The sequence below is a fragment of the Cydia pomonella genome, chromosome 27, assembly GCF_033807575.1.
Source record: "Cydia pomonella isolate Wapato2018A chromosome 27, ilCydPomo1, whole genome shotgun sequence".
Taxonomy (NCBI): Eukaryota; Metazoa; Arthropoda; class Insecta; order Lepidoptera; family Tortricidae; genus Cydia; species Cydia pomonella.
The window spans coordinates 8,972,743-9,000,015 of NC_084729.1; the positions used below are offsets into that span (position 1 = coordinate 8,972,743).

General features: G+C 36.5%; 2 protein-coding genes across 2 annotated transcripts; one reads left to right on the forward strand and one right to left on the reverse strand.

The window, feature by feature from the left end:
* The first annotated feature begins 1,293 nt into the window (after window positions 1–1,293).
* On the forward strand, window positions 1,294–9,118 carry LOC133532523 (zinc finger protein 879-like). Its single transcript, XM_061871242.1, has 2 exons — window positions 1,294–1,783; window positions 7,736–9,118. The coding sequence occupies exons 1-2, from the start codon at window positions 1,537–1,539 to the stop codon at window positions 8,557–8,559; spliced, it is 1,071 nt and encodes a 356-aa protein (XP_061727226.1). The 5' UTR covers window positions 1,294–1,536; the 3' UTR covers window positions 8,560–9,118.
* An 8,615-nt stretch (window positions 9,119–17,733) lies between these two features.
* On the reverse strand, window positions 17,734–26,698 carry LOC133532572 (zinc finger protein 625-like). Its single transcript, XM_061871314.1, has 4 exons — window positions 26,114–26,698; window positions 21,884–22,069; window positions 19,662–19,853; window positions 17,734–19,164 (listed from the first exon to the last, which is right to left on the reverse strand). Exons 1-4 carry the CDS (start codon window positions 26,166–26,168, stop codon window positions 18,392–18,394), a joined length of 1,206 nt encoding a protein of 401 aa, XP_061727298.1. The 5' UTR covers window positions 26,169–26,698; the 3' UTR covers window positions 17,734–18,391.
* Window positions 26,699–27,273: the final 575 nt, after the last annotated feature.

Here is a 27,273-nt window from a genome sequence, read left to right on the forward strand (position 1 = left end):
ATAGCCAAGACTTCAAACAACCGAAGTCTTCAGTAGTGCCATTAACATGGAGTTTAGTGTTGATAAATGTGCGGTTATCGTCTTGTATTTTTGTCGTAAAATTGAATGATTGTGGTTCACCTGTTAAAAGATATACCACAATCAGCAACACTTTCATTTCTACTACCTGTCACACAACTTTTTTACCCATTTTTTTATTATTTCGCAATTAAATATTGAGCGCCGCCATTCAGGTACTATGAAAATATGTCCGTAGAACGTCGTGATTATATGCTCGTTGAATATGTGCAAAGACAAAGAGAATTAAGAAGACCAAGAGTGCTCACGGTTTTGTTACCAAAAAGACTTATTTTCGTAGTCTACATTCTACATCTAGCGTCAAGTAGCGGAACTCTCAGTACTGCTACTCGACAATAGATGTCGCGGCCACACTCCATAATAATAATAAATGTATAGTAATATATGTCATCAAGTTGGGGATACCAATTAATATTCAAAGTTTCTATAATGTCTACCATATTAAAATTATTATTTTTTTGCTGTGCGAATGCTTGGTTTAATCAGTTAATAATATTGACATCATAATTATTTACAAATTACTCAAAAGATATCAGAACCGCACTCTACAATTGTATAAGAAGGTATTTAATTTGAGTAGTAATTCAATCCTAGATACCACAATGGTGTTTTCAACATTGGCAACATGTACGAGTGACGCCTCACTTTGCTAATCTCAAGTGGACCATTTTCTCTTTTCTGTCAAGCACACCTTTCTGACTCAGTGATAAGGTGCAATTTAGTATGACAAAAAAGTAATAGCGTGCTCCACTTTATATCTCCATGCTAAAAACCTACACATACACATTTTTAAGCAAACATACACAGCTTGCCCACCACCTAAATGGCTACGGCTTGAGAATTTTGTACTGAGAACAGACAACGGGGTGCCTTGGGACAAACAATAATAGCGCTTTCTCTGCTAGTCCTAATTACGTAGGTTAAGTTTGGTATGTTGTCATTAAAACGTGTTTTAAATGCGTCCCATTTCGTATATTCTATCGTATTGCATATCTATAGAAAATATACAAGCTATGTGTATATTCAAACACAATTCTGTATTGTTCATGAATAAATATACTATGACTATGCGTGTATTGGAACGCACGCCAATGAGGTGAGAGTGAAAAGTCAAATTTGACATTGACATCAATAATACCACAGGGGGCTTACCGCGAACCACGTTCGACACGTTGCCTCTCTGTCGCACTTGTAAATTCGTACGTAAGTGACAGGGAGCCATCACGTCGAACATGGTTTGCGGTAGGCGCGGCGCTCTGACTCTGACCTATTCGCTAACGCCTAAAGCTTAGTCATCGTAGTCCTGTGATAAATACTGAATTTTGGGATTTTTTAACTAGAAATTTAAAGAAAATATATTGTACGAGTTTGAAACGATAACCCAATAGAAAAAGACCCTACCTTTGTTTACTTGCGGTTTACAAGATTCAAGATAATATCGAAAAGTGTTTATTGACGATGGAGTCAGAGAGTGTTTGCGTTAAACTTGAGCCCTGTGAGGATGAGTGTATATCAGATATGCCCACGTTCGAAGGAGTGTTTGTGAAAGCTGAGCCGTTGCTGGAAGATGTGTGTGTAAAAGAAGAGTCGCTCGGGGAGAGCGCGGCGGACGTGGCAGCGGAGCTGTACGCCGACCACGCCATGAAATATGATCTCGTACTCAGCCCCGAGCAGATGGAGCTGCCCGTTTGCCACGCACCAACAGGTGAGTAGTGGGTTCTCACTATAAGCTGTAAAATCATTAGGGCTTGGGAAGTATAGTAGTATAGTTGGTTTCTTAACTCATTGACTTAGCAAAAGTTGGATTAACATATCCACTTGTAATTTAAACGTCATTATTAGAATACTTAAGGTTAGTTTGACAAAATTCAGGATCTTCATATGGCTTGTCAACTTCAACTTCAACATGTATTCAGCAAATAGGCCACAAGGGCACTTTTACACGTCAACATGGAATTTACATACAAACAAAAACAAGCACATCAACAATTAAGTATAAAATACAATTACAAAAAAATAACTAAAATAATAATAAAAAAAAACAAACAGATACAAAAAAAATCTAAAATTATTTAGAGGTGTAAACGTCTCTAAATGTCAGAACTAAACGACTTTTATCAAATTATCGTTAGAGATGTATAGAGTCTCATAAGAGTCAAAATTCCGTATTATGAAAACATTCATTAGGATAAAAGAAACATACAAGACCCGGCTGAGGTGTCTCACTGTAATTATATACTCTATAAAGTTAGCTTAAACAGACCAGTCTCCACAAACAGCACCCGTTCACGAGTATGACGCGTATCTCAGCCATCGCCTCCCTCAACCTTCATTCGGGAAAGTGGCGACCCGATCAACGACGCCACCGTAAGTAAAGACTTTTAAGCAAGCATGACATGTTCATGTCTTTCAATAAGGCAACCATTATTGTTGCCTCTTGGATTTACTTTATTCAACAATGTGTTGTACTTTTTAACACATTCACTGCTAGACAAAAAACGGCACACTACACCAGAAACCGGTGGTTTATAGCTGCGTACAAAACAACCCGCTCAGCGGGTTGTCTGGCATCTGAACAAAGTTCACAAGCGCCCACCAGGTGGGTTCCTGGCAGTGAATGTGTTAATGTATAACCATGTTTGAAAAGCATACTCAAGAATAAATATATGTCTTGTATATTCTAATAAAGAAATCCTTAGTAATTACATGTAATGCTATATGGATCATATACAAAATAGAATTTTCTCTTTTAGTCATTTTAGTAATATGAGTATCCCATTTCTAGTTAGGGAGAAAACTAGAGCATTTGGGCATTCTGGGCTCCATTCCGCTCAACATTGCTCCAAGCAATTATTAGGGTTGGCAAACCTTGACATTCCTTTGTGTGCACAACCACAGATAAGATAATTACATTAATTTTGAGAACCCTAAATAGCTGAAAGGGATAGTTCCATTTATTAGAAAGGAACAACATGATTTGTCCCTGAATCTCTGTCAAACTGGTTTTGTAGGAAGTTTCCTTTCTGTATGGTAGTACTATTATTTATTCTGTGGCCCAGATCTCTTTAATTGGCTATTGCTTGTAGGGTAACAGAGCCAATGCGATAATTTAGTTTAAGGCTTGTTTTCCGATGTGTACAATAGACAGATTACCGGTCTGGCATAGTGGGTAATGACCCTGCCTATGAAGCTGATAGTCCCGGGTTCAAATCCTGGTAAGAGCATATATTTGTGCGATGATCAGATATTTGTTTCTCAGTCATGGGTGTTTTCTATGTATTTAAGTGTTTATAATTATATATATCGCTGTCTAGGTACCTACAACACAACCCTTATTGAGCTTGCTGTGGGACTTAGTCAATTTGTGTAATAATGTCCTATAATAATTATTTTCTACGTATTTAAGTATTTATAAATATTTATATATTATATATATCATTGTCTCCACAACACAAACCTTATTGAGCTTACCGTGGGCCCTAAGACTCCACTGTCCGTCTATCACCAGGCTATAACAACAAATACTAAAAACTACAGGACCCTCGGTGAGCAAGTCCGACTGGCACTTGTCCGGTTTTTTTTAATGTACAGTCGAGTACGGTTAGTAGGACTTCGCATATAACAAGCAACCGTTTTTAGCGACGTAACTATAGGCAAATGTTTGGTTTTAGGATGAGCTACTATGAAAGTACAACCATTTATTATGACTCCGTTTACGGCGGAATTTCACACATAATTTTCTGGTTAGAACAACGACGAGTGTTGATCAGTGTTGGCCGAAACGTTAATAATGCAATTGACCGTTAACCATTACAAATTGATTCGTAAACTATAACAGGAAATTAGGAACTTGGACAATAATTATTCTGCTGTTAATGGTCTAGCTGTCAGTATATTACTGTCAGTATGCTCCTATATACTGACAGTAATATTCTTCGAAATGTCCTCAACATATAGTCTGTATCTTTAGGTATTTAAAAAAAGGTAAACAAACAATTTGTACATTTTCGGGTAGTTTTAATATTTATTGGTTAACCAACCAAATACAAAACCGCCTGGATCTGTCACTGAACGACCTGACTTTAAACCTACTTTATTTGATCATGTAATGTTTTCATCTACCCTCAGCTGCCTTAAGGAGCCATTTAAGGGGAGATTTTGTTTACCTTTTCTTAAATACCTAAAGATACAGACTATAGTGACAAAATAATTACGACCAAAAATTTTACCATTCCTTCAGGTGCGGAATGTGTTTATGCTTTCTACTTTGGCGATGACACTATGAAAAGTACCTACTATCTAAGTCTCGTTTGCATAATGCAGTCCGTACTTTTAACTATAGAAATTAGAACTAAAAACAATCAAAATTTTTGGATTTAAATGATTCTATTTTTCTCTGATAAATATTATTAAATGCATATGTTAGTGCCTGGTTGCCTTATGGGCGCTACATGTAGTAAAGTATGACTCACGCCAGACCGGGGCGGGGCCCAGTCGGAGCTTCCGGCGCTTTACTACGGAAAGCACCACGTAATGACCGATCAGCCGTCTTAGAAAATGACGTGTCGGACGGCTCGCGTGAGTCATGCTTAATTCGTAATAGGAAGGTCTTTGGTATTGAATTGAAATGAAACTTCGTTATAAAACTACCATTATTTACCGTTTATTTATAAGTTTTATAAATATACAGCACGCTTTTCACTTTTTTTTTCTTTGTATCAGCCCTTTAGCTAGCACAATTTGTTAACACTGGCTGTTCAGGTGTTACTACTAAGGCTGTTCATATAACAACCGTTCTTCATGTGCCTTTTATTAGACCATTGCCCCTCCAAGTTGGGGGCCTACCACGAACACCAAAAATCGCAAATAACGGGCATCTTTCTCTGTCATTCTACCTACGTATATATTTTTCAATTTCAATTTATTCAACATTACATGTCATGTTGATTACAAAAGATGTTAGTCACAGCCGTCACAGGTAGTTGGTACATGAGATCCTGATAAAGCACAAAATGTTGACAGGTAGGTACTTACAACTCTAACGAAAATTATTAAGCTAGTTCATGCAAAAAACAAAATGGTATGTCGAAAAAAATAAATAAATTAAATTAAGCAGTATATACAATGCGACGTCATATTATGTTATTATTAACAATTCTTTGTATAGGCGTATATATACGCTTTAATTGGAGTAAAAGAGACAGATGCCCGCAATCTGGGAACATTGGTGTTCGTCACGTCGGCTGACCGGTAGTGACGTCACCTTATAAAACAGTCCCCCGTCGCGTCTGTGTGTATGTATGTTCGTGATAAACTCAAAAATTACTGAACAGTTTTTCGTGCGGTTTTCACCTATCAATAGAGGTTTAGGTGTATTATTTGTTAAGATTTTGTGTAACCCGCGCGCAGCCGGGGCGGATCGCTTATTTTAGTAAAAAACTAAATTAAAATAGTCATTTCGTTCAGTAAGGGGTATGGCACACTACGTCCGATTGGCACGCACGATTGGCAAAATAAAATAAAATAGGATATTCCCAACAAGTGGTGATAAATTAAAAGTAATTAAAACACGAGTTGCGAATTACCTATTCGCACGTGTATCGTACAATGTTTTACAGTACATATGGCTCTTTAAAGTTTCGACATATTTACGCACGGAAAGTGCACATTCCCGCACGTGTGCGGGAAAGTAACTCCATATGTACTGTAATAGTACATTACGATACAAGTGCGAAAAATAGGAAATTCGAAACGAGTGGCGATAAATCAAAACACGAACGAAGGGAGTGTTTTAAATCGACACGAGTTGGTTACGGTTTTTTAATTAAAATAATATTTGTTTATTTACAATAACAATATACATAATTGGTATATACAGATGATTACTATAACTAGCTTATATCTAAAATAGGCCCTTGAGGCAGTGTACCAAGGATGCTGGCGGCATTTCCTCGTTGTATCGCAATACTGATACGTTGTGCGAGGAAGCCGTCAGCTCTTCGGTCACCTTCGCGATTTCAATTAAGTACTTGAATTTCGTTTTTTAATTAAATATAGGAGTGCTAGATTTTAAACACATATAATATATATATATATATATATATATATATATATATATATATTGAATAATTATAATAAATTCTAAGCTTACTTATCTATATACCTGCAGAGTTAAGTACCACAATTATATACGCCATACACTATTGTGCCATTCACATAGGTATATATTTGATATAAGTATTATATTTAATTATATAAAATAAATACCTAATTATTTTTTCACAAAGAAATGCATTCTTTAAAGATACTATATTACAATGTAAAACATCAATGTTAGAGGGATTTACGCATTCATTATAAAGTCTACATTTATAGGACATTATCACACAAATGAAGATTTAAAATAAGATTTTTTCAAATTAAAATGGTTATTTTATGTACAATAACAATATACATAATGGATATACAGAGGATTACTATAAATATCTTAAATCTAAAATAGGCCCTTGAGGTCAGTGTTGGCCGAAACGTTAATGCAATTGACAATTAACCATAATGTTTATTGGTCAATTGCATTAACGTTTGGCCAACACTGCTAGAGACATTGTACCAAGGATGCTGGCGGCATCTACTCGTTATATCGCAATACTGATACGCTGTGCGAGGAAGCCGCCAGCTCTTCGGTCACCAGTTCGCGATTTTGTAAACCAAACCAAACTATAATCTCAAACTTTTCACTATGGGCTCCCAACTCAACTATAATGATTACATTGCGAAACACTTTAGTGAACTATAATGTAATGTTAACGTTTGCATACACACGCTCCATGATATACACAACAAATTACAAATAAAATTTATAAAATAAAGCATTAATCACAAAACCAAGTCAAATATAGTTATTGTATTCTTTTTAGCGCTCTTAAATAAAAGCTTGTTTTTAAAGAAGTTTTTTACTCATAACGTATTTAGTAGTTAGCTACTTAATTTTAGTTGACTCTTAGGAAAAGTATTGTACAATGTACACTACTGATATAATCAGGCGTTTCAATCTCGTTTCTTATTTAGGCCACAAAGCGTGGCATTCGACTGAAATGCTCTCTATTATATTACGATTGTATAATAGTATATTGTGCAATAGGTACATAATAAGGGTTCTTAAAATTCAGTTCTTTTGTAAAGACAGGCCCGAGAATTTTAGGATCTCGTTATGCACCGTTGCACACACATTTTATAGCAGTTAACACCTAAAATTATAAATCATATCGAAGTAAATATTGGTTTGTAGATCTTTGCCTAGAAGTCAGAATTAAAAAAATAACAACAGTTGCATAATATTGTATGAATATCCAAAAACAGCCGGGGCGCGTGGCCGTAAACCATATCAATGCGAAGTATGTAACAAACAATTCAGAGATTTGAGTTCTATAAAGAGACATAAGCTAATACATACTGGTGAGAAACCATATTAATGTGAATTATAAAGTTGATTTCGATATCACTGACAGTCATTAAATAAATAAAAACGCTGTAGTAGAAAAGACACTATTTAATATGCAGAGCAATGCTGCAGTACTCACTAATATGTACACGGCGATTATAACAATTGCTATTCAAATATTTTTACTAGATATGATATAAATACAATTTGTTACAGATTGGGCGCTCGGTGACGTAGACGCTTGCCCGCAGACCAGGGGCCGCGGCGGAAGACAGCTCGCGCGGGCCTGCTCCGTGCGGGTCGAGCCCTGCGACGGCCCCAAATCACACTTCGTACCCAAGACCAAGAATACTCCAATGCTCGCTAAACCCGCTTCACCGCTACAGAAACACAGACCGTATCAATGCAAAATATGTAAAAAGCAATTTCGTGATTTGAGAATGGTACATAGACATATACTAACACACACTGGGGAAAAACCATTTGAATGCGAATTGTGTCAGAAAAAGTTTTCACGATTAGATAAATTAAACGTACATAAACGAATTCACACCGGTGAAAAACCATATCAATGCGAACTATGTGACAAACAATTCAGAGATTTGAGTACTGTAAAGAGACATAAGCTAATACAACATAAACTAATGCACACTGGTGAAAGACCATATGAATGCGAATTGTGTCAAAAAAAGTTTGCACGAATAGATAGATTAAACGTACATAAACGAATTCACACCGGCGAAAAACCATATCAATGCGAAGTATGTAACAAACAATTCAGAGATTTGAGTTCTATAAAGAGACATAAGCTAATACATACTGGTGAGAAACCATATCAATGTGAATTATGTAAAACTCAATTCCGAGAATTGAGTACTTTAAATAATCATAAACTAATACACAGTGGTGAAAAACCACATAAATGTAATTTATGTAAGAAAACATTTAGACAATTAGGTCAATTAAGCACACATAAACGAGTTCACACCGGTGACAACCATATCAGTGAGAAATATGTAAAAAGCGATTCAGATTCGTGAGTACAACAAATAAACGTAAATGAGTCAACACCAGCAAAAATGCATAAAAATGTGAACTACTCGTATGTAAAAATCTTTTTTGCTATTGGGTAACTAAGTTCACATACGAATTCACGCTAGTAAAAAATATACGCTTTTGCATGCGTATATTTTTGCCTAAACAAAGATTTTATGTTTTCAATTCGATTAATTATGTGAAGGATTTTTTTTAAATGCATACCATATACATGATATGCATTAAGATGCATGCATATAGTCGAGTGTGTTCTCCTTTAGTTTATTTTATAATTTTAATATAGTTTAGCATTTAATAGCTCTGTATGGATTTACTACAAATGAATAAATCACTACACCTTATAAAACCAAGTCCTCCGCCGCGTCCGTCTGTGTGTATGTTCGTGACTTGAAAACTACTGAACGGATTTTCATGCGGTTTTCACCAATGTAATAGTGATTTTTGAGGAAGGTTTAGATGTATAATTTGTTTGTGTAACTCGTGCGAAGCCGGGGCGGGAGTTGTAATTAAATTTGTAATATCATTAAATAACTTTGTAATGTTTCAGCACTTTTACTGGCCCAACTGCCAACCTTTTCTACCATCTATATAGTCAAAATATGGATGCTCACCAGTTGCTCAATATATGTCTCATAGCACACACTACCAGTCACACTAAACAGGCAACATTCAAATTTGTTTTACAATATATAGAAAGGTAGTTATTATACAAGATGCCCGTGAGCATTGCGAGAGATTTGCATGGTGCATTCCTAATGGCAACAGAAGCAAAAAATGTTATGACTTTTTATGAAATTCGACAAAAAAAATATTATTTTTTCCCCTTTTTTTGAACACTACTGTACATAAAACGTATTTTTTATTGATAAACACATAACCTAAAATTAACTAAAAAGTTTTTATTTTATTTGGGGGTAGCCTCTCGAACACATTCTTTTAATTTTTCGATGTCAATCAATAGGTACGTCCAGACTAGACCTCAAAGTGGCAATACCGCAGTCAAAAATGTGTTTTGTACCGACTTATGGCGAAATAATTATTTCGAAAAACATTTAACTATCTCTGAAACTAGGCTAATCCAGAAAATTTTATATGACATTTTAGTTTCTAAATATTACCAGGAATGCTTAGTTAAAATGTCGCGCAATGCTCAAGGGCACCTTGAATAAAAATGCCATCCAAAATAATCATGCACAGCGAGATAAAATTACAACGAGCAATAACTATCCTATCCATATTGGGATACCCTCCTCCAATTGAGGGGGGATTTAAATCTTCTCGGGTCAGAGGTGTAGGTGTAGCTTTATTTGACGTTCATAAGCGCATTGTAATATACCTACTTGAATAATAAAATATCTTTTATCTTTATTAACCGACTTCAAGATTTCAAAAGAGGAGGTTATCTCGGTTTTTTTTAAATGTTTGTTACTCCATAAGTCCGTCATTTCTGAACCGATTTTGAAAATATTTTTATATCATCATCATCAGAACATACATATATACAGATTGGTCCCGTTTTTGTCGAAACTCAGTTCTGATGATGGGATCCATGGAATCGAGGGAACTCTTCAAATGTGAAAGGCATACATATAGTGATTTTTGTATTTTCTGTAACAAATCAAGTATTTACATTTGTAGAAGTGACATTTGATGAAGTGGAACTGCTGATGATGAACAGAACGGAACTCTTCAATTATGCATAGTTCACGTTTGGCAATTTGTTCTCTTTGCCAAGCAGTTAGGTTTTCAAGGCACATTTTAATATTTCTATCCTATTTAGTTTTTTTTAATAATTATCTGGTGCTTTATTTCATGCATGGTGTGAAATAATTTATCTTAAATACAGTCGAATACCCTATTGCGGGTATCTTACCAGTCAACCATAGGGCAAATCTGAAATCTGTCAAGGTGGGTGCAGTGGCAAAAAAAAAACATGTTACCTTCTTTTCTACATAATTAGGCGTAGGACGCTGTCTTTTTAATTTCATTGTATGAAATCTAAAAATCAACAATAATCGTTCTTTCACCGGTCTCCCTCATTGAAGTCGGTTTTTTTCTTAAAAATCATATCAATAAAAGATTGACTGATTGATTATTAAAATTACAGATACTTTAAATGAGCGATTGCACTCTCCTATTTTTTTTCTGCATGGACAATGTATGGCGTTCTCGATAACTTGAATATGAAGGCAGAAAAGGTGGTTTCTGAATAGGAATGAAAGTCTTAATTTTTTATTAAACCATTTACAAATACATGGGAATATAGCAGTAGTAGTAAACACTTTATTGCACAAAACAAGAACATAACACAGAAAGAATACAGTAAATGTGTACAAAGGCGAACTTATCCCCTTAAGGGATCTCTTCCGGCTAACCTTTAAGTAAGTGAGAGAGATACATACAAAATGATAGTCATAAAATTTAGTTATTGATGAATATTTAGTTGTTTTTGTATATATGCCTTTGCACCTAATGCATCATATAGTATTTAGTTATGTTTCTAAGTTTAGCTCCTTCTTTAAAGTCTTGCCGTCATGTATATATTACATGTCCTTGCTAATATATGGAGTGGTACTCTGAGGAAACTGTTGCGAAATAAAACGACATTTTATCAGTAAAAAAAATGGATTCAATCCATTTGTAAGAAACCTACAAGAACATCTTGCAAGAATCTTTTCTTTGAGCCGAAGTTACTTACCTTACCTTTATACACATTACCTTACCTTTATATACCTTATCTTTATACATTTTGGAAGTTACTAAATTTGTAAAGTCAAATACAGTTTCAGTTTATGAAATTAAAAGATATGTAATTTTAATACGAGATCCATTAAGACTCGTAAAACCTAAGACGATCACGAAAGTGTGTGACAAGAACAGTTGCTGCAGGGCTATCAAAATTTACAATCATGTCCCGGAAGATATAAAATCCTTGCCATATAAAGCCTAAATTGCACAATGGGCTACTAGAAAAAAGATTTTACAGTATTAATGAGTTCGTATCACAATAAAGGACTGAGTTATATGTATTACATTATTTGCTAGGTAAGTCGGTTGATCCAATGAATTGTGTTTTTACAAGCTTTTATTTACTTTCACCTGACCGTTGTCTGTTTGTAATCAAATCTTGCAAGTTAAATTTGACCCACTTCCCGGTTTCCGATGAAGCTGAAAATTTGCATACATATGTAAGTCGGGTGACAATGCAATATTATGGTACCATCGAGATGATCTGATGATGGAGACAGGAGGTGGACATAGGAACTCTGGGATAAAACAACGCAACCTAATTGTGTTTGGGGTTTTTAGAATTTTCTCGATGAGTATTAGTTGCCTGTGGAAAGAAAAGTACAGTCAGCGATAAAAGCTTGTACCAAAAATGAAATTTTTGCCAAAAACTTATTTTCTTCTTTCTCTTCTTTAGGTACCATATCCTCTACGGATGTCGGATACCACAGTCCGGAATTCTTCTCTATTTGCAGTCTTTTTGCCCAGCGTGGCAGCGTCAATTCCCGTACAACTCCTAAGGTTATCCATCCATGTAGTTTTTTCTTTTCCCTCTGCCTCTTTTTCCTTCGATTTTGACCTCTATTATCTCTTTAATGATATTACATTTGCTATGTCTGTAATCTGTATACATTGTATACAAATGTCCATTTGAATATTTTCGTCTCTGTATATTTTTGAGTATAAAAATGTCCACATGTACGAGTATGTTAGATGGAATATAAAAATATCGAAGTATAAAAATTACTACTCTAATGAAAAGAAATATAGCTGACGACCAGTTACGAGTACAGTCAGCATCATATATTTTTATATTTTCACGGGTTCGGATCGGACGTAGTGCGAAACCGCTGTAATAGTATTTTTTCTGCTTAATTTCCTTTAACATCAATAAATATCACTAATTATTCCGAAAGATATGCAACTTTCTATAGTAGAAAATATAAATGTAGCTTTTAAATTATGACTTTTATATGAAAAACGCATGAGTGCTCAATACTTTTGGCCAAAGCTGTATAGTATTATGATCCTGGTAAGAAAATAGACATTTTTATACGTTGACTTTCAAAATTTTTTATTTTTTTTTATTGTAGACATTTTTATATTTTTATACTTTGTTAATAGTCATTTTTAGGGTTCCGTAGTCAACTAGGAACCCTTATAGTTTCGCCATGTTCGTCTGTCTGTCTGTCCGAGGCTTTGCTCCGTGGTCGTTAGTGCTAGAAAGCTGAAATTTGGCATGGATATATAAATCAATAACGCCGACAAAGTCGTACAATAAAATCTAAAAATATAATTTTTTTTTTAGGGTACCTCCCCTACACGTAAATTGGGGTTGAATTTTTTTTCCTTCAACCCTACAGTGTGGGGTATCGTTGGAAAGGTCTTTCAAAACTAATAGGGGTCTTTAACAAACATTTTTTGATTAAGTGAATATATTCTGAGATAATCGCTCCGAAAGAAAAAAAAATGTGTCCCCCCCCCTCTAACTTTTGAACCATAGGTCCAAAAAATATGAAAAAAATCGTGGAAGTAGAGCTTAAGAAACACATTAAATGAAAACTATAGCGGACATGATCAGTTTAGCTGTTTTTGAGTTATCGCAAAAAGTTTCCCCTTCATAGTCATAAAGACTTAACTTTAATTAGGGACTGATGACTTAAAAATGATTTTTCTTAGGAAGATTTCTTTGAATTGGCGCCTAGCCTTTTTTAACGCTAAGATACAATCATTTTTATTACGCCAGGATTTAGTACCTTTAATGTTTAAGCGGTGGTGGCCGAGTGGATATGACGTCCGACTTTCAATCCGGAGGTCGCGGGTTTAAATCCGAAGTTTTTCGGAACTTATGTACGAAACATCATTTGATATTTACCACTAGCTTTTCGGTGAAGGAAAACATCGTGAGGAAACCTGCATACATCTGCGAAGAAATTCAAAGGTGTATGTGAAGTCCCCAATCCGCATTGGGCTAGCGTGGGGACTATAGCCCGAGCCCTCTCGCATGAGAGGAGGCCTGTGCCCAGCAGTGGGACGTATATAGGCTGAATTATTAGTATTATATAATGTTTAATCTGTTAAGTTCTAATAGCTCAGAAAATCATGTCTTAAAAATGATTTTTCTTAGGAAGATTTCTTTGAATTGATGCCTAGCCTTTTTTAAGACATGATATACTGAGTTATTTGAACTTAACAGATTAAACATTAAAGGTACTAAATCCTGGCGTAATAAAAATAATTGTACCTTAGCGTTTTTTCTTAAAAATTATATCGATAACTTGAAAAATTATAACGCCTGCAAAATTGTAATAGCAAGCAAAATATAAAATGAGTAAAACTTTGAAAGCACAAATAAAATGACTCATATTATAATTGAATATGAAGGTACAAAAATTTGGCTTTTATAGAATTTATCAATAACCACGGGAACATAGCGTAATAAAGTACACCCGCCATTCTGACTGTCAGGATGGCGGGTGACCTGTTTTTTGGTGATAACTTTAAGTACCGTGAGGTACAATTTTTTTTAAAGGAGGTACTAAATAGTACAAATTAGGTACAAAAATATGGTATGGTTTTCATTTAATTTTATTTAGGTACACCCGCCATTCTGACTCTCACAGTTAATGGCAGTTGTCTATAAGTTTTGTTTGCTATTTTGGACCACGTGGGATTCAATTTCTCGAATGGCATGATTGTTGTCGCCATGGCATTTTGACAACACCACGACGACTATCCTACCAATACTGCACGTGACGTACATCCGGAGCTGTCAAACCCAACGTCATAAAAGAGCAAGCACAAGGCGGGAGCGACCACTTGCCATCTAGCAGCCACCAGCGACGGAGTATTGTACATATGGTGTATTGGTGTCCTGAGTATAATTGTATCATACCTATTTGCTTTATCGTTCACGGTCGTATTAAGTATAATATGGTCTACATATTATACTTAATACGATCTGATTATTCCTTGTATTATTGTTACGTGAATAAATAAATAAATGTATTAATGTTGCTTGGGTGTTTATTTCATGATGGGTACGAGCGTTTTAATCTATTTTACAATAAAATGCACACACGTAGGTATCCCACTGCTGAACACGAGCCTCCACGAGATATTGCTTCAGGTTGCCTCGTGGTTTTTTCCTTTACCAAAAATAGATAAGTAAATATCAAACGATATTCTGTAGCTATAAAATTCCAAAAAAACTCTTCAGTACGAGCAACGTCTATGGATTCTCTTTGATACGAGCGACGGTGGATTTCCAGATTAAGTCACGCGCCGTACTCTATTCAATAAGAGATAATAATTCGCATGTGACCTAAGTTTTGGTTTTGGGAGGTTTGGGCATAAAAATCATGTTTCGGCCGCAACTAGAACAAAACCGAATCTTCGGTTACGATCAAAAACATCCAGTTTCTTCTGACACTTACCATAATCCATGACGTCACAATTAGGTTCCTGCTTGAAGCCCGCCATCGCCCACAGCCGGAGCTCACACAGTACCAACTACACAACACACCGACGAATGACCATGTCGAAGCCTCGCTAGCCGCGGAGCGGTGTGGAGAACAGGTAGTTATCTACGCATCTTTTGTTTTATCCGTGATAAGACAATTGAAACCGTCTCGGGTTAGCGTGTTGTTTATTTGATTGTATTAAAATGCCACAAGGCATGTCATTATTAATACAAGGTGCCCGTGAGCATTGCGAGACATTTTAACTAAGCATTCCTGGTAATATTTAGAAACTAAAATGACATATAAAAATTTCTGGGTTAGGCCTGGTTTCAGAGATAATTAAATGTGTCTCGAAATCATTCTTTCGCCGTAAGTTGGTACAGAACACATTTTTGACTGCGGTATTGCCACTTTGAGGTCTAGTCTGGACATACCTATTGATTGACATCGAAAAATTTAAAAAAAAATCAAGAGGCTACCCCCAAATAAAAAAAACTTTTTAGTTAATTTTAGGTTATGTGTATAAAGTTATTGTAAATCAGATCAGTATGTTCCTAGAAAAACATAATGTTATCTCGGATTCGCAGCATGGCTTTCGGAAATCTAGAAGTACTTCCACAGCCTTAGCACGATTCTCAGATGAAGTTTGTCGAAATTTAGATAGTGTCAGGTACGTGGGGGTGCTTTTTATAGATTTCAAAAAAGCATTCGACACACTGGATCACGAACAGCTACTGCAGGCGATGGATGAATGTGGGGTTCGTGGTCCAGTGTTGGAGTGGTTCCGTGCTTACTTGAAAGGTCGGACTCTCCGAGTCACTATCGACGGAGATAGCGGAGAGGAGGCACACGTGCAATCGGGGGTACCTACCGGCTCGGTCTATGGTCCACTGGGGTACATCATGCATGTAAACAGTGTGACAAATGTAGTGCGGAACTGCTCCACCTACATGTATGCTGATGACACATGCCTACTTTATGCTGACAAAGACCCTAACATCATACAAACATGTATACAGGAAGATTTTGAAAATATACTCAAGTGGTCTCACGATAACGGAATCATTTTGAATACAGAGAAAACAAAATTTTTGCTTATAAGTTCCCCGTATACTAAAAAATACCATAATCCTGTTCAAATTATTGGTCACACATATGATTGTTTACATACCAACAAACATAATTGTAAATGTAAAATAATAGAGGTAGTTCAAAATTTCAAATATCTGGGTTTAACTATAGATAGTCACATGAATTGGAAAATACATATAAACATAGTGTGCAATAGGCTAAGGTCCATATTATGTAAAATAATTAGCTTAAAAAATATTGTAAAAAAAAATATATTACGTATGTTATATCATTCACTGGCTGACGCTGTAATTGGATATGGATTGATAGCCTACGGACGTACTTTTAAAACCTATTTAAACCATGTGCTTAATTTACAACTGAGACTGTTAAAAAATATTACAAACGAAAATACCATAAAAACCTGTAAGAATGATAACGTAGCCTTATTCAAAACATTAAGCGTCTTACCAGTGCATGACAAGGTTAGATATTTATTAGCAACTGATCAGTTTAATTGTTCTGAGTTTAAAACGCCGCGAGTGTACACACGACCGCAAAGAGGGTTAGAGCGCCGTAGGTACGCGGAGCCCACCGCCAACAACTACTATGGTGAACGAACGCGCAGCTATCTCACACCGCGAATTTTTAACAAAATTTCCTTTGAAGACGAGTGTAGCAGCAAAAACGTGTTTAAAACGAAACTGAAAAAGTTGCTACTAAATACTTCAACTCAAAACGTGCCTCAACTTAAAAATAAATAAATAAAATATATAAAAAGATCCCAAGCTTGGGCAACTAGTTTTTTCAGATAAGAAAAACAATACACACCTACATACATACATATAATACTTAGAATAAGTCATAATCATAAATACTTAGATAAATAAATAGTTCATAAGATAAGATCGGGTACACAAAAACTGTAAGTGAGTGCAACATTCGCCGATAAACGTTATGTTTGGCGAAATATTATGTAAATATATATTGTACCAACTTTTTTTGGATAAATAAATTAAAAAAAAAAAAAAAAAAAATCAATAAAAATTACGATTTATGAACAGGAGTATTCAATAAAAGGGAAAAAAAAAAACAAAAAAAAAATTTTTTTGTCGAATTTCACAAAAAGTCATTATAACATTTTTTGCTTCTGTTGCCATCAGGAATGCACCGTTAAAATCTCTCGCAATGGTAACGGGCACCTTGTATATGTAAGTGAACATTATATACAAACTATTATATCGACATATTTTTAGTATAAAAAAACAAAATGCGAACACCGGATGATACAAGGGTCATACACAATTTATTGTATATTTAACTAGTTTGCGTTATTGTAGACATTGCAAAGTTAAGACAGACAAAAGCAATTTTTTGAAATGCTCATTTTTTTTTTTTACAAATAATATATGTATCCGGGCCCTTAACACCTTAGTTTCGTCCACAATACTGTGCTTTTTCTGATATGTGTTACACCCAAAAATATTTATTTTATTTTTGGGTTAAACACAAATAGTTTATATACCAAACTGTAAGTAGAGTGAACCTGTTGGTTTACTTTACGGGGTCGTGACGTCACACAACCAAAGAGCGGGTATCAAAAAGAAAACGTTGGGAAACTGATAAAATATCAAAAAGAAATATTTATTAAGAATAATATCACAAAGTCAAAATGTACATGGAATTGATTGTTATAGTTACAATTAAATGCGAAACTATGTATACGTCTTAGAAATAAACTAAAGGCGAACACACACTGGACCATATCACTAGCATCTTTATTGCATATGATTTTGTAATGACCTTTTCACATATTTTTCTCTGAAATATGTTCTTTCATGTACTAAAAGTATATTGACTTGAGAACTTAAAAATTACTATGCGTCTAAGTCCTTTTTTATTATTCAATGATGTACTAGATTATGTCTATTTACACTTTTGAAATATCTAAATTGATTTAGACATACCTAACATTGATGTGGTTTTCATCTTTTATGTATTTTTACTCGACTCGATTGAGTTCATTTTTTTTCCCATACTTCACATTGATATGGTTTCTCACCAGTGTGAACACGTTTATAGTTAATCGTATAAGCTCTTTCTTAACATAATTCACATTGATGTAGTTTTTCACTAGTTCAGGGTCGTTTAAGTAAATTGAATTTATTCATTAATTTTTTGTTCACACACTTCACATTAATATGGTTTTTCACTATTGTGTATTAGTTTATGTTTGTGTATGTTACCCAAATTTCTAAATTGCTTTTTACATACCTCACATTGATGGTTTTTTGCTAGTGTGGGTTCGTTTATGTGCTTTTAATTGACTCACTGTTGTACATTTTTTTTCACACACTTCACATTGATATGGTTTTTCGCTAGTGTGTATTAGTTTATGTTTATTTATATTACTCATATCACTAAATTGCTTTTTACATACATCACATTGATATGGTTTTTCACCAGTGTGGGAACGTTTATGTACTTTTAATTGACTCGATGTACGAAATTGTTTATCACACACTTCACATTGATAAGGTTTCTCTCCAGTGTGGGATCGTTTATGTAATTTTAAATAATCCGATCGACTAAACTTTTCTTCACAAACTTCACATTGATATGGTTTCTCGCCAGTGTGGGTCCGTTTATGTATTTTTAAATTACCCGAATGCTTAAACTTTTTTTCACACACTTCACATTGATATGGTTCTTCGCCAGTGTGTGATCGTTTGTGTGATATCAGATGACGAAGTTGACTAAATATTTTTTCACACACTTCACACTGATATGGTTTTTCGCAGGTGTGGTATCGTTCATGTACTCTTAAATCACTTAATCTTCTAAAATTTTTTTTACAATATTCACATGGATATGGATTTTCACCACTGTGTATTAGTTTATGTTGCTTTACACCACTCAACTCACTGAATTGTTTGTGTTTCTGTGGCGGCGAAGCGCGTTCAGCGAGCATTAGCGTGGTCTCGCTGGACAAGTATTCGCCGCGACCCCAAGCCCGCGGGCAGCCGTCCGCGTCACCAAGCGCGCAGTCTGTAACAATTTCATCTTGTAGCCATTTAAATGGCTAATGATATTTGTATAGATGTTATGTATCTATTATTACCGATATTGGATGCGGCTATTGACTAATTGTATGGAGAGAGCACCGCCTTTTATCGTTATTAATATATTGGCACTGTTTTCATTTTAGTACCATTTATTATTTAAATAAAAGCTATTTATTTATATAATTGATGTATACAGAGGTACATATTACATTAACTGTACAAATGCTAAACTAAATTGATAACTAGTATAAATCTAGAATAGGCCCTTGCCAAGGATGCTGGCGGCATTTATTTAAATAACTATAAACGCACTTTCTTTGACTACACTGGAATAACAATTGCTGACTTTGTTAGTTACGTATAAGTTTAAGTTTTAGTCTTTTGTTAGGTAATTAATGCAAGTTACCAAAAAAAAACAAACTAAGTGGACGGCCTTGAGAGTCGCCCGTCTAAGACCTCGTTCTTCGTTTCGGCACTTACTGCGCACGACGAGGCCGACGTCGGGGCGGCGCGGGCGCTCCGGCCCCAGCACGAGCTCGTCCTTCACCACGTGGTCGGCGTACAGCTCGGCCAGCGCAGCCTCACTCGTGACGGCACCGTCGTCGTATACTGACTCTACCTTCACACTTGGCATCGCTTCATCTGTTAGTTTCATTTCCATTTTAACGATGCCTGACAAACAAATATTTCTTTTATCAGACAAATAACGACGACCGGTCTGGCCTAGTGGGTGGTGACCTTGCCTATGAAGCTGATGGTCCCGGGTTCAAATCCTGGTAAGGGCATTTATTCGTGTGATGCGCATGGATATTTGTTCCTGAGTCATGGGTGTTTTCTATGTATTTAAGTATGTATAAATATTATATATATCGTTGTCTAAGTACCCTCATCACAAGCCTTATTGAGCTTAATGTGGGACTTAGTCAATTTGTGTAATAATGTCCTATAATATTTATTTATTTAAATAAATGAACCGGCCAAGTGCGTGTTGGACCAGAAATAATGCAGGGTTCCGTACCTTTATACAATATAATATGTATGCGACACAGACGTCGTTTTAATAAGAAGATAAGTGTTATGGGAATAATTCATTAATGGCTATATCCACTTACCAATATCTTATACCTTAAAACGAGCAATTCTTGTATGTATATATATATATATATATATTTCTGTGATCTCGGAAACGGCTCTAACGATTTCTCTGAAATTTGGTATATGGGGGTTTTTGGGGGTATACAATCGATCTAGATTAGTCTTATGTTTGGGAAAACGCGTGTTTTCGAGTTTTCATGCGTTTTTCTTTCGACGCAGAATATGGTCGCTAATTTCGTGTTGCCGGCCACTGTCCGTCTGGTCCAGCGGGTTAAGACGCGGACTGCTAAACGAGTGTTACGGGTTCGAATCTCGCCCGGTGACTAACTTTTGTTTTTTTATATGTTCAAGTTTATATATAATTTTTTAATTTTTATTGTTTTACACAAGTTTAATTTAGTAAAAAAAAATGACCTATGTAATAAGTACAACACAAGCCTTATTGAGCTTACCGTGGGACTTAGTCAATTTGTGTAATAATGCCCTATAATATTATTTATTTATTTAAAGACCTATCGCTTGATGTGCCACACGTGGAAATCGGAAGATAAATGATTATTGGAAATCTTCAATATTATACTTTTTATTTATTTTACACTATAATGTTTGTACACGTCCCACTGCTAGGCACAAGCCTCCACGAGATACGAGCTACAGCTCTATCACTAGTTGTAGCCCTCACACAAGACATTGCATGAAGAATGGAGACTTCACTTGGAAAAGGGAATACATGAGTTTCTCATTGTGTTTTCTTTTAACGAAAATCGACTGGTAAATATCGATTGATATTCCGTACATAAATACTGAACAACTCTTAAGCACGAGCGGGGGTGAATACCTAGCCCTCGACCTCCGAGGGCCTACCGCAAACACCGAACTTCGCAAATTTCGCGGATCTTTCTCTTTTACTCCAATTAAGTCGTAATACTACTGGCCTTAGCGTCTATTTCAGACGATCTATGGTGCAATGTCCAGAGACATTGCACCGCCTGGGACGGAGTTAAGGAAAACGCAGGGATGCCCAGCACCTGCGCCACCCTCTCGACCTCACTGGCCGGACCCACAGGAAAGGCAAGCCAATACGTGTGGAGCCAGGTTGGCTGCAGGAGTTTACCGCACATTTCAGGTTGGACCCTACTCACGCCTAACGGGGACTCCGTCCCGGGTTTGATTTTGGAGCTTTCCTTCTCCTAGATAAGTTGCAACCCAATGCTAAGAGGCTTATCTCCCCTGTGACGAAGCGTAAGATGACGGCTTCCTTCGTGAACTTAGTCGCCTCTTACGACACCCTCGTTCTTTTAGGGGTGGTGCTATTCTTAAGCAGGACACCACACGGACGAGTAAGTCGTAATAAGAGTGACAGAAATAGTTGCTCGAAATTTACAAACTGCCATTTTGCGGTTATTAGCCCCGGATTGAAAGTTAAGCTCCTTTAATGATAAAAGCACATTCTTTGTCTTGACTGGAATATCATTTGCTAGCTTCATTAGGTAAGTTTAGTTTTTAGCTTCTATTTTTCTACCAAATTCTACCCAAAATCTTATAAATTAAGTGGACGATCTTGAAAGTCGTCCGTCTAAAACCTCATTCTCCGTTTCGGCTCTTACCGCGCACGACGAAGCCGACGTCGGGACGGTGCGGGCGCTCCGGCCCCAGCACGAGCTCGTCCTTGACCACGTGGTCGGCGTACAGCTCGGCCAGCACAGCCTCGCTCGTGTCGGAATTGTCGTCGTACATTGTCTCCTCCTTCACACTATGCATCTCTTCATTTATTACTTCCTTTTTAACGATACCTGACAAAAAATATATATTTCTATCAGACAAATAAATGAACCAACCACAGGTAATGGAGGGTTAGCCATACAAGTTAAAGGGCATATGTTTTGGGGCACAGATGTCGTTTTAATAAGATGATAGGTATTTAAGTGTTATGGGAAAACTCATAAATAGCTTTATCCACTATATACAAAATAAATCTCGGGAAAGGAATTTAAGATTTTTCCTAATTTTTTTCTTACTTTTTAGACTAATTTAGACACTCTGTCTTAAATAAAGTTAGAGGGTTGATGGGGAAACATTATCATTCATTGAATCAAATGACATTCTTAGCAACCCTATCGTGATGTGCCACGCGTGGAAATCTTGGGATTTATATTCTCGAAAATCTTACTTTTTGTCTATTTTACACTATAATATTTGTACAGGTGTCACTGGTAGGCACAAGCCTCCACGACATACGAGCTATAGCCCTAGTTGTAGCCCTCACGCAAGAAATAATATGGAGACTTCACTTAGAAAAGGGAATAAGTTCCTCATGGTGTTTTCTTTATCTTTTACTCCAATTAATGCATAATTAGAGAGTAAGGTCCGACCGAGAACGCTTTTTCTGTCTCGGCCGAGAACGAGACCGAGACCGAGATTCAATGGTATTCTCGGCCGAGACCGAGACCGAGACCGAGAATTTATAAAATAGAAGAAAAAAACATGATTTTTCTAATCAAAATGTTTAAATAGTCGAAATTCGATGATTTATCAAAAAAAGTTTTCATGGCCACTTCTTAGCGCTATTAAATAAATAGTATTTTTAGGGTTCCGTAGCCAAAATGGCAAAACCCTTATAGTTTTGCCATTGCCGTCTGTCTGTGTCTGTCCGTATGTCACAACCATTTTACTCGAAAACTATACGATATATTTTATAACGGTACATGGAACGAAGGTGTATTATGTAAGTCGCATCTTAGTAAGGTAAATAATTAAGCTGTAATAAATACTTTTTCATGAAAATGATTTTGAATATCTTCTTATTAAAATGAAGGAAGTGCCACGAACATTCGCTCTTTTGCTTGTCTGGCTTTTTGTATTGTATGAAGGTACGGAACACTCCATTATGCGTTGCCCGACACTTGGCCGGTTTTTCTAGTACGGATGTGCACAAAAAGAGATACAGTAACAATACTCAAAATTAAAAAAGTTATATATTGTTACCCAAAAAACGTAATTTTTCAGCGTTATGGTCCGTTAAATTGTGACAATGCTCGTCGTTTAATTGGTCAGTTAGGGACCTGCTACTAAGCTAAGCCATATTAAATGAAAATCAACCTATGTCTCAAAAACCACACCGCGAGTTTCGTCAAAATTGCATAGAAGCATCCGCAAAGTTAGCATGAAATTATGTCCAATATTCCACAACAGTAATCCGCCACAGGTATTGTTTTGTACTTACCTACTGCTTTACCTTTTCCCGTAAACAATAATATATTAAGTATCAAAATATCCAGTGTCATCTTACACCCACATCAAGTTAATTTAAGTTACGTCAATAACAATATACACTCATTTATTAACTCTTCCGCAATAACAACGACCACAAAACGAAAAGAACCAAAGAACAAGTCATTACTGGCAACCGAGCCTATCCGATCCCAACGTCGTATTTGATAAGTAATTGGCTTAAAATGTGGGTACGAAACCAATCAAAATCACAAAAACGTCACACCAAGCGGGCGAAGCAACCAACGGGTGGCTTAGAAACGGGCGCTCGTGCGCGGTAAATTCAAAATCCACCAATGATAACTTATTGCCTAGTCTCGGTCTCGGCAAGAATCTCGGCCCATTTTGGCCGAGAGCCGAGACCGAGATCTCGGCCCGATTTTTGGCCGAGAATGCCGAGACCGAGACCGAGACCGAGATCTCGGTCGGACCTTATTAGAGAGACAGAGATAGTTGCTCGATATTCACGAACATCTATTCTTGCAGTTATATAGATAGCTCCAAATTGAAAGTTAGGTACGCGCCTTTTCGGGGCGGTTTCAGACTAGCATTCTATGTATACGCACCTATAAGGTCGTTTTTGGAAGCGCGTGTAGGTGCGTATAGACCAGAACGTAGCGCCATGTAGCACGCTTGTATGTTACGCCGAAACGACCGTTCGGCCACAAACGCTCTATTACATATATGATAATAATTATATTATGAAACTGTACTGGCTTAAAGTTAGTTTAAGTCTAGAATTAATGTATTAGTCTGGAATTTTGTAAACTATTATTATGGCATTCAATAATCTCTATATAGCTATAGTCACTCTCGGACTCGGATGAACTCAGACTGCCCTGAATGCATTGCACAGCTCATTCGCCTGTTCGTTCCATCTGTGGCTAAGGCCCAATTTAATTTCCGGCCACGAATTCGTCACCTATTAGCGGTGCCTAAAACACGCACTATGTCCCATGGCAAATCACCACTTGTCCGCTCCACAATATATTAACGCGCTTTTCATATCAGCACTGGAATGTTGTCGCGAACGTATTGCGAAACAGCTAATATTTGCCAACGTCATGGAGTAGATGGCGCTAGTAGTCACGTTTAAGTTAAGTATCCGCTTTTAGGTTATTGGGATTTTTTGACGGAAGTTGAGAGGGTAGATGAGAACGACAGTAGGAAAAAGGAGGTTGTGTGCGAACAAATCTACGCGGCAGTGATATTTGCTTTTAGATCAAGTCAAGAACGTTCTTATGGTGTTATTAGAATAATGATGTGTCTCTGGTATATTGTGATCAACGTTATCAGTACTCAGAGTGAACAGTGATCCAGTGAGGCTAATATGAACTTAAGGTAAACTTTGTGTGAGGAATGGGGTCGCTATAAGGGGAGGTTTGGAGGCGACTATTAAGCTCAAGAAACCAGGTAGATAATCATGTGATACTCATGTTATATGTAGGTAATGAAGTCAGACACCAGCACAACTCATATCGTCATCTCACTAACATCCAGGCCTCGTATAGGTATGTAGTACATTTACATATCGCTTTCCAGTATCCATAAAAGCATTAGCTCATTCGATAGGTTAATAAGTATGGTGAGCTTGACGACAAATGTGAAGCGAGAATCTTCTGCCTTGTATTAGTCTTCTTTCTTACATTTGTTCTGTTTTTCCTTTCTAGACTGTATCATGTACCTAGTTTGTATAAATATTGTCTATTATAAATTTCACAGTGTATTAGTTCGCTGTAATGCTGTGTAAATTTTTTGAATCATCAGCGGGGGCCACACAGAGCGAGCATATGCGTGGCCATGGCGGCGCGCATGGGTGAGGAAAACGCACGCGCCGCCTCAGCCGATGCACGTCTACACTGGCCGGTTTGTGCGTAAGGAAATTGCCTCGCACGTACGTACTCGCTCGCTCGCTCTGTGTGGACCAGCCTAATAAAAACAAAAAAAAATTGTCATAAACTTTAATTGTTCATCCATTTAGGGTTCAAGCTAATTTGGTTATCAACATTGAAACTAAAAAAAAAAACAATCTAAATTGAACACTCCTTATTCATAAATGTCTAAAGTTAACAACCCGCTAATAATCGTTTGTCCCTTTCCATTATACCAATACATTGGAAAGGGACAAATGATTATTAGCGGCTTGTTAACTTTAGTAGACGTTTATGAATAAGGGGGTTAATGTCTCAAAAATATCAGTCCGTGACGGTACAGCTCAGTTTAATAGAGAGTAGTCATTGAGGAAATGAAAATAATACTTAATATTATTAAAAAATTACCTGTAACTGTAGCTTGAATAATATCTGTTAAGAAAACTATTATGAAAACCGGCTTATTTACTTCCTGGTAGATTTTTTATAGTTAGATCAAGCTAACTCTGCAGCGATTTTGAGAGTACAGACATGGAAGTGTTATTTAAAATGATATGTTTTCATAGAAGTTTGTTTGGAATGGGTTTGTTTGAAATTATTTGCTAAAGTATAAACAAACTGCGATTAATATTACACACTATTATAAGTTCTGTATGTGGTATTACTAAATTAAATTGGAAATGTCTCGAAACTCACTATCCATGACGTCACAGTCAGGTTCCACCTTGACGCACTGCCCACAGCCCGCCATCGCCAACAGCCGAATTTCACACGCGATTAAATGTTAATTGATAAACTAATCGATACACTAGTCACACCTTTACACAACGACGACTGGATGATGAATGAATTTTTAGTAATCTGTGATTTGAATTGACCACGCCAAAGCGTCGCTAACCGCAGAGGTGGTTATCTACGCATCGTTTGTTTTACCGCCCCCGATAAGACGATGCAATGCAAAACATCTTTCTCGGGCTAGCGCAGGGCTAGCGACTAAGACAGCTGTCAGATTTAAACGTTCCGTTTCCCACATCTATTACAACACTCCTGTATATTAATGATTCTTCTCCATATATATTTAAATCATTGTATTCTTTCCTTTCACGTCATAATATAAAATTATAATTTATTATAATATATTACCTTTCCCTGATCCTTGTCCAAATTCCGACTTATCCGTTATAATGTAAGCCTTTAATTCCGTTTCCCCGTTTTACTCGTTTGGCTGAATGCGCCAGGAGCGCGTGCCAATATAAAAAAAAAAAGTACTCTGTGGATTGTGATAAGATTGTGACGCCATTTCCAATTTTCCATCACAAATTGCCATTTGATTGCCATGAATCTGAATCGTCTGACAGTAACATTGAAAAGCTGACTATGAATCGCCTTTGGATATATTTTGTACGGATTTGAAACTTTATCCTATTTAAACAAAGATTCTACGTCTGTTTACTAGACATTTACGTTAAGTGAACCGAAAAGAGGTCGTACTAGTTGACGATGGAGTCATCAGTGTTACAGGGCGCAGAGAGTGTTTGCGTGAAGGTTGAGCCCTGTGAGCATGTGTATAAAACGGATGAACCCACGTTTGAGGAGGTGTCTGTTAAAGCTGAGCCTTTACTGGATGCTGTTTTTGTAAAAAACGAGCCCAGGTGGGAGAGTATTACTATAAAAGCCGAGCCTTTACTGGTTGATGCTGTTTTTGTAAAAGATGAGCTCAGATGCGAGCGTGTGCCTATAAAAGCCGAGCTTTCGTGCTCAGATGTGAGTGTAAAAGACGAGTCGCTCGGCGTGAGCGCGGCGGCGGGGCTGTACACCGACCATACTGTAAAAGATGAGCTTCTGCTCGGCCCCGA